A 9,264-nucleotide genomic window follows, 5' to 3' on the forward strand; every position below is an offset into this window, starting at 1 on the left:
ATAGTAAAGGGCTGCTTAGAATATTAGAGCCAATGTCACAAAGTTCCTCCTGAAGTATAAGTGAGTGAGAGAGTTCCCTCACTTTGCAGCACAACACGTCTCACAAGATTTCTACAAGCAATCAGAGTGAAATTTGTACTTTGTGTTGTCAGATGAACATATGAGACACTTTGACTCTTCAGTGCAGTGTGGAGCCTAACAAAGATCTGTTTTGTGTCCCAGCTGATCAGCAGGAGGAGAAGAGTCTGACGGAGCAGCAGAGGAACATTTTCAGCCATCTGGACTCAGCTGAGTCACTACAGAGGAAACAATGAGCTCAACACAGAAGGTGAGGAAAATATCACAGTTTCACCAAATAATCAGTCACGTCTAAAACTCTCATACTCCCAACCTGTTATATCACTGTGTTGTATATTATGTTGTTTTTTAGAGACCACAGCACATGTTAAAATAAGGAAGGTTTATTCATCAAAATTATTAATAATCAAATGGACATAACAGTTTTACCCCTGATACTGCTGGATAAACAGAAACTCACTCAGGAACGAGGTCACACAGAGCTCAAGTTTTCACTCATGGGGGAAGCAGTTGTCTCCAACCCACTTCAACTTGCTTTCCCCTGCAGGTTGTTTTATTGGTTACACACATGAATATTCATAAAGCTTGTTGCTGTATTACCTATGAGAAACTACTATAACTGGTTACAAAGTGATTGTACTGTGCAAGCTTGATTGTGCTGTGCAAGCATGATTATACATTGTGTGTGGTTGTATGATGGGAGTGCAGCTCTCCCAGATTGTTGTTGGTAGAATCTGTTCTTCTCAAGGCTGCTTGTTCCCCTTATCAATGTCATGCATGTAGTCATATGCGTAGGTTACCTAGATAGCAAACAGAAGCATTCTAGCTTTTTAAATGGCAACCTGTAACACATACATTAAACCTAGAGCTGGGCGATATAAGATTTTTTCATATCACGATATCGTTATTTCAGGCGATAATGATATATATCACGATATAAGCCAAATAACTATATATGTAAGATTTAAATGTCCTGTTGCTCACAAGTTAAATGTGAAATAATCAGCAGCTTGTTTTGATTTAAATATTTATTTCCCATAATAAGTTCAACAGGGCAGATGTACTTAAAATGAGGCTTCAGTTTAGGCAAAATAAAGGCAAATATTACAAACTACACAAAAGGTAGCCGCTAAAGCATTTATGTTTCAAAATAGAACAAACAAAACAGACTACTAAATTGTCAGTTCCACTTAGAAACAAAATATTAATTCTAAAAATAAATCTTAGTTTATTTTACAGAAGAAGAGACAAAATCGACTAACTTATATAATATTGCTTTGGAAGCGCTGTCTGAGAGAAATGTTTATGTCCAGGGAGTCGGTAACGAGGATCCATTACCTTAATTAGCTGCTTGAATCCTTCATTTTCGACCGTGTTTATTGGTAGCATGTCTTTAGCAAGACAGTAAGCTATGGTATTCGTTATGTTACTATGTATCTTAGCTTTTTGTCATATGGTAAGACGCTGGAGAAAGCCGACTCAATTGACTGTTGCTGCTTCACAGGGATTCCCCTGGTTGTTTTCAATGACGAATTGGCGCTTTCAGTCAGAGATTGAGCGTGCTCTAGTGGGTGGCACTGCTTCAGGTGATAAAAAAGGTTTGTTGTATTTCCAGACTTTGTGGGAACTTGCTTTCGGCACAGTTTACAGTGCGCGTTACTCTGTTTTTTGTCAGACTTCAAATAGCTGAAATACCTCCACGGAACTTCTCTGGCCTTTCCTTTCGACAATCTCTCCAGCATTGGAACCGTCATCTGTGTTCTCTTCGGTAACCTGGTCACCCAAGCTCTCGGTTGATTTTTCTCTAGTCGGCACACTCATTTCCTCCATTACCTGGCCGGCACGGCGGCTGGCTGCTTCCCAAACAAATACACATGTGCGGCTTGGCACTTGAGCTGTACGTAACAAGTTACGTGACGTGACACTGCGGCTGTGGTTGGTTCGGCTCTGCGCTACTTAATTTGTATTGGCTATTCATTTTTTTTATAAGAGAGGAAGAGAGAGAGAGAGATGAGGTCTATAGCAATAGTTTCATTTTTCTATCGAGAAAAAGTTATTTTGCAATACATATCGTTATCGTTCTATCGCCCAGCTCTAATTAAACCTAACAGTTTTTTCATCACCCCAAAAAATACACGTTCAAAGCACCACAACAGTAGCCTGATATTAAACAGAAGCTGTCAGCTGAGCTCTGTAGAGTGGGCAATTATAATGAAACTCTTTATTATAATTTGTAGATTGAAGCTGCTCTTCATTTTTTTGGCCAGCAGATGTCACCAAAGAGGACTGTGTTGATAAGCTTTGAGTAATGAACCTTTTTCAATACAAGCTTCAGTGTTTCAGAAAGCTTCATTTGGCCATCACTGATATAAATAATATTATAGAAATTATCAGAGGAGGCAAAAGTACATTTACTCTCTACTTAAGTAGAAGTACAGATATTAGTGTTAAAAAATACTTCAGTAAAAGTATTCATTCAACTTCTTTACTCTTTTTTTTTTTGTTTTTTTTTTGCCTGTCCCGTTTGGCTCTTTTGCCATCAGAATTATTGTCTAAAGGCAAAGAAAGATGCCCAACGGATTTACTTTACCAAATTGACCATCCCAGCCTTGCCGTAATGGTCTATTTGATTCACCTTTTATTGTTTATTTTATTTATTTTTTATTTTCACTTGCTAGATACGGGACAGACTTGAATGAGGAAAAGAAAAGGGAGAAAGGAAGAGGGGGAAAAAACAGTGGAGAAGAGGGACAGGGATAAAGGGCAAAAAAACCAAAAACCAACTAAATAAGCAGACAAAAAAAATACATATATCAATCACCTGGATCACCTGTTGAGAAAGAAAAAAGAAAACAAGCAGAAGAAAACGAGAGCAACATAATAAACAACATCACAATGATATATGTGAATATAACAGTAAATACTAAATATTAAACATTATTGTGCAGCACGTAATATCGACAGCGCACAGTGTGCTTTGAGGTAGGAGCCAAAAAGGGTGTAGTTTGTGTGTGTGAGCACCCGTGTGTACACCTGTGAGCAAGAACACGCTTGTTTTTAAAAGGTTCCTTCATGTAATGATCTGCTAGAGGGTGTGGGGGGCCACCGCCCCGTCCTCAAGGGCATGAAGCAGGTATGGAGGAGATCAAGACTCCAGACATCCAGAGGCCCCCAGAACACAAGAGACCAAGGAAGACCAACAGAGGGGCAGCCGCGCCACTATCCCAGAAAGAGCTGAGGAGAGTCCCAGATGAGGGGTCATTCAGCAGCCGCGGAGCAGAAGCCAGGGGGGGTTGCAGTGACGTGCCCGTGAGCTCCGCCGGCAGCCAGCTGTGCCTGAGTGACCGAGCCCCAGGCCGAGAGGCCGAGGGCACCCCACCCCCGAAGTGGCCCGAGCGAGCCCCAGGCTCCATGCCCCGATAAGCAGCCACCAAGGAGTGAGCCAGTGTGTACCTGGACGCCCATCCCCGGACACAAAGAACCACCAACGCACCGATGTCTGAGGGCGTCCGCCACCGGCAGGGGAAGTGGTGGGGGGGGGATGGGCCTCCATACCTTGGAGGGCCTGAGATGTCCCCAGAGAGGTGGCGTCTGATACCCAACCTGACATATAGAAATAGACATACTGGCACACACAGATACAAACATCCATTCCCACCCTCATGCTCTCATATGCAATTACTCAACACTCAACCAACGTGAAGACAGACATAGAGAGACACTGTACACACAATCACACTCCCCAAGCGTACTTTAAGCCCCGGGTCTAGGTACCCTTGCCCCTGGAGGGGGAAACTGCGCCCAGACCCAGGTGGTGTTACCCTTTTCCCTGCGGTGGGGAGAAGCAGACCGCCCCGACTCCGCAGCAGCAGGGAGGCCCCACATTCCAGACCCCAGTCGGACGGCCAACTCCTCCTCCTGGCCCCCCGCTCCAGCAGGTCGCAGAGAACAGGGGTGTGAGAAGACTTCTTTACTCAAGCTAAAGTGAAAAAGTACAGGCTCGTAAATGTCCTCTGAGTAAAAAAGTAAAAGTAGCTCCTTCATGAACATTTTTACTAGCGCTGGGCCATATTATACCGTTCATGGTAATACCGGTACAATGCAAGGCAACGATAAGAAAATGAAATATCGCGATAGAATATGGGTAAAACGCGCATGCGCAGTGCCGAAAAAGCACGGCGGTAACGGAGAATGAGAATGGGGAAAGCAGTTTGTTGAGTGAAACAGATGAACCAGAATTAGTTTGTAAAAATGGTGCAACTTAACTGGTTTGGTGTTTGTCCGTCAGATACACAACAAAGCAGATTTTTTTGTAGAACATGCAAGCGGGCCGTCGTTATTGCCGTATTTGTTGGACTAAGGTGCTCGTAAATCTGCGAGTAATCTGGGTCCTAAACTCCGTCCTTTAAGGTCCCGAAGTCAAACGAACATCACTGAGAGTTAAAAACTGTCAAAATTCTTCCATCTTTAATAAAACGATCAGCGTTGCTGCTTTATGATGTTTAACATCTAGGCATCCATGAAAACAGAATTTATTACATTTAACGGAGTTAGAAGTTAGCAGGAAGTTAGCGGAAGTTAGCTTGCTAGTTTCGCTAGTTACCTAAGCATGATATAGCATGTTCTGACTAAGAGATTTCTGAAAAAAATCTAACGTACAGCTCTGCTATCACTTCCAACATAAATAAAGACAGGAAGCTACACAGCACTGACGTTTGTAGGGTTACATGTAATGTGTTTCTACTACCAGCAGGTGGGGATAAGAGACCTTTAAGGTGTTTGGTGCCACACTCCACCTTCAGGTTTAAAACTAGTGTTAATGGAGGGAGTTTGAAGGTTCAGTTTGTTCCACGACTGCATTTCACTCACTGCCTCTGTTTGTATCTCTGTCACTGCAGGACCAACGTGGAGCGAGAAGTCAGCGCTCTCAGGAGGCCGACAAACCTCACAGAAGAAAGGGAGAGAAAACATACACCTGTGACGAGTGTGGGAAGGATTTTACTCTGAAGTTTTCACTAAAAAAGCATCAGGTCATCCACACTGGAGAGAGACCGTTCAGCTGTGACCTGTGTGGAAAGACTTTTTCCCAGAAGTGTTCCCTAAAAACACACCAACTCATCCACAGTGGAGTTAAACCGTACAGCTGTGATCAGTGTGGCAGAGCTTTTACTCAAAGTGGCCATTTACAGAATCATCTAGTTACCCACTCTGGAAGTAAGGCATACAGCTGTGACATCTGTGGAAAAACCTTCAGCCGGATAGGGAACCGAAATACACACCTACGCATTCATACCGGACATGATGTGTACTGCTGTGAACAGTGTGGCAAACAGTTTATAACCAACACGCAGTTACAACGCCACATGTTTACCCACACTGAGGAGAGACCTCATAAATGCGACCTTTGTGAGAAGACTTTTAAATCTCCACATTACCTGAGAGAACACCAACAGATCCACACCAGAAAGAGACTCTACAAGTGCGGTTACTGTGAGGTATGTATTTATATTTCTATCTTGTCATTTTAGCCTGACTGTTTGGAACAACTCTGCAAAAATAAACTGTGTTAGCATGTTAGGAATTCTACTGCATGGAAAAGGCTGCATCTGAGGCGCAGTTAATCTGCCTCAGATTGTTTTGCAGCATGTTTCATAATCTGAAAAAAAAAAAAAAACATAATGTCACATGTACAGACCCAATATCTGACTTCAACACATGAGGACTTACATGTAAGCTTTAATCTGCAGTTGATCAAATCCCACTGAGCAGTCCTTCCCTTTAAATCTAACCTCTCTTCTTCCTCTCCTGTCCTGTGTGTCTTATCTTTCTCCATCTCTGAGTGAAGTTAGCTCTCTTTCTTTTCTCTCCCTGTGATGTACAGCAGCTGGACCTTTAGCCAGCAACACACTGTGAGACAAACTGCACACAAACAGTTTGTTTGTTTGCTGATGTTTGTTGATAGAAACGCTGCATTTGAAATTACCTGTTTGTTCAGGTGCTGTGCAAAAAAGAAAGAAGAACAACGTCTCACTTTAACTCCTGACTATGACTCAAAGTTTTGCCTCTTTCATCTCTTTTTATGTTTCATACCCTGGTGATTAGTACATGATCAGGATTGTCTGTCATGTGTTACTTTTCAGGCTCAAATTGGTTTGATGTTTGATGCCCTTAGTGATGAAATAACTCCCCTCAAATTCCTCAAACCAAAAGTGAAAAGACTGTTTTGAAAATATAATGAGTAGAAAGTCGTTTTTTTCTGTGGGGAGTAAAAGTAAGGAAAATAAGGAAAAATGATTTTAGAGTGTTTAAAAAGTCATGAATTATTTTTAACACCAGGTTGGATGTAATGTGTTACTACTACCAGTAGGTGGGGGTAAGAGACCTTTAAGGTGTTTGGTTGGTGCCACACTCCACCTTCAGGTTTAAAACTAGTGTTAATGGAGGGAGTTTGAAGGTTCAGTTTGTTCCACGACTGCATTTCACTCACTGCCTCTGTTTGTATCTCTGTCACTGCAGGACCAACATGGAGCGAGAAGTCAGCGCTCTCAGGAGGCCGACAAACCTCACAGAAGAAAGAGAGAGAAAAAATACACCTGTGACGAGTGTGGGAAGGATTTTACTGGGAAGTATAAACTAAAACAGCATCAGGTCATCCACACTGGAGAGAAACTATTCAGCTGTGACTTGTGTGGAAAGACTTTTTCCTTGAAGGGCTCCCTAAAAAGACACCAACTCATCCACAGTGGAGTTAAAGCGTACAGCTGTGATCAGTGTGGCAGAGCTTTTACTCACAGTAGCACCTTACAGAGGCATCTAGTTACCCACTCTGGAATTAAGGCATACAGCTGTGACATTTGTGGGAAAGCCTTCAGTCAGATAGGGAACCGAAAAAGACACCTACGCATTCACACCGGACATGATGTGTACTGCTGTGATCAGAGTGGCAAACAGTTTATAACAGACACAAAGTTACAACGCCACATGTTTACCCACACTGAGGAGAGACCTTATAAATGTGACCTTTGTGAGAAGACTTTTAAAACTCCACATTGCCTGAAACAACACCAACAGATCCACACCAGAAAGAGACTCTCCAAGTGCAGTTACTGTGAGGTATGTATTTATATTTGTATCTCATCATTTTAGCCTGACTGTTTGGAACAACTCTGCTCATTAAACTGTGTTAGCTAGGGCTGGGTTTTGATAATCGATTTACCGATTAAAATCGATTCTGGCTTGGATAACGTGATATCGATTCATTAAAATCCTGAATCGATTTTTTTAATATAATTTTATTTTGCCCGAAACGCCAGAATCTCAGGTGAAACCTCACAAAATTTCGACAACCACTGTTAGGGTTCAATGTTGAGAGAAGAATCCATAAAAACCACAGATCCAGTCCGGTGTGCAATTAGACAGTATTTTAATAAACACATGTGTGAGTCCGACCGCTATGCAGATTTCAGCGTCGAACTGAACTTACAATCATGAGACAAGGTTTTATATGGGTACAATAACAAAGCCCCCCTCTTTTACAAAAATAGACAATAGTACAGCTTACGTCAATCCAAACCACAAAATGTTCCATGACCTTTAACATTGCTCTAAAAACATTGTCTTCGGGTCGGTGCTTCCCCTCTTCGCTGTCGCTTGTCGGGTGCACTTCCTCTAAGTACTTCGGCACACTTCTGCATTTCTGCCCTACCAAAATAAATCTGTTATGGTGTGTGTGTGAGTGCGTACACGTGCGAGGGCGCGTGCATGCTGTGTACTGCGTACGTGTCATGACCTCTCACTATTTGTCTGTCTGTGCGTGCAGAGTTTGCATCTGCTTTTCTGAACCTTAGTTGACCTCAACTTAAGCGACTTGAACTTTCCCCTATCAGTGATTCCTCTAACTAAGTGTGTGTTAATCAACGATACATGCATAACACCCTGCTCTTTGGCTTGCAGTCACTCTGCTTTCGGTTTCACTTCTGCAAAACATGCTCTGCAGACGCGTTTCGTTTCCTGTCTCATTTTAGCACAGAGAGTATTTTCCTGTCTCTGCCCTCTACACAGAGATCATAAAAGCATTAATAACATTTAAATTATAGATTCAACAGAACCATTTAAAATGGTTCTTCTTTGGACCTGTAATAAAGACTAATATAACACCCATATATTTGAACATCTGAATGCATCTGAATGTAACATCCCATGAAATGGTAATGATGATTATAAAATAGCAGCAAATAATAGCAGTAAAATATTTCTATTCCCCACACTCCACTCTCGACCTCTGGCACACCAGAGGTCGCCATACAATATGTTGGGTCACTCCTTGGCCCATTCAACTGTTCCCTGTCCACCCCTGGCGTCATGGACATTTAGGATCACTGTTCTTAGCTCTGACCCTCTCTTGGCATCCTGTGACTTAGCAAACCAGACAACCCCATGTCATCTAGGTGGTCTTAATAATAAAATGCCAGCTCCCACTTGAGAACACTCATGCTTGAGGTTAATCACACCAAAGTATCAGCGAGCCTAAAGTTGATCAGGGGCATGAGAGAATAAGAGTGCGAGCAGAGCTCAATCAGCACTCCTCCCTCACCCCAGAACCCACTCATACCCGGTGAAAGACCCCTTACACTTGTGAATCTCTAGTGGTCTGTCCCTTTTCTGGGTCCCACTCTAGTGGACATCTGGCCACCTGCAAAGGAAACAGAACCCTTCCTCCCTAGTACGGCTTCCCTGCCTTATGTCCCTCAGTTGTCTTCTTTATTCAAACCTAATGTTACTCAAAACATGAACCTAATTTTGTATTTGGTTTTTGACTTTTATTTTTATATCTCATTCAACCGTACTCAGCATTTGTAAAACTCTCACAGCACTGCCTTTAAGAGAATCGGAGGAAGCACGTCTCTGCATGTGCTTCCTCTTTGCTCCTTATCTGATCACCAACATCCTGTGCACAAAACTGTCACTGCTGCAAGGGCCTCTCATCTAAAGTCACCTCTCCCAAGAAAACTACTTATTCTACTAAAAGATCAAAGAAAAACAACCACTTTAATCATTACGTGTAAACACATAGTTAATTGCTCCTAGATAAACTTCATCATAGCTAAAAGCTGAACTCTAACAGTATTTTGAACTCCCATTTCCTGGGTAATAACCTGTTTGAATCTATCATTTTATTTCATCTTG

At 42.3% G+C, this 9,264-nt stretch overlaps 1 protein-coding gene across 1 annotated transcript; it reads left to right on the forward strand.

The window, feature by feature from the left end:
• The first annotated feature begins 307 nt into the window (after nucleotides 1-307).
• Nucleotides 308-7,306, forward strand: LOC120441796 (zinc finger protein 184-like). Its single transcript, XM_039617209.1, has 3 exons — nucleotides 308-328; nucleotides 4,977-5,573; nucleotides 6,595-7,306. The coding sequence occupies exons 1-3, from the start codon at nucleotides 311-313 to the stop codon at nucleotides 7,222-7,224; spliced, it is 1,245 nt and encodes a 414-aa protein (XP_039473143.1). The 5' UTR covers nucleotides 308-310; the 3' UTR covers nucleotides 7,225-7,306.
• The last annotated feature ends 1,958 nt before the right edge of the window (nucleotides 7,307-9,264 follow it).

This window comes from Oreochromis aureus, linkage group 9, assembly GCF_013358895.1.
Source record: "Oreochromis aureus strain Israel breed Guangdong linkage group 9, ZZ_aureus, whole genome shotgun sequence".
NCBI lineage: Eukaryota > Metazoa > Chordata > Actinopteri > Cichliformes > Cichlidae > Oreochromis > Oreochromis aureus.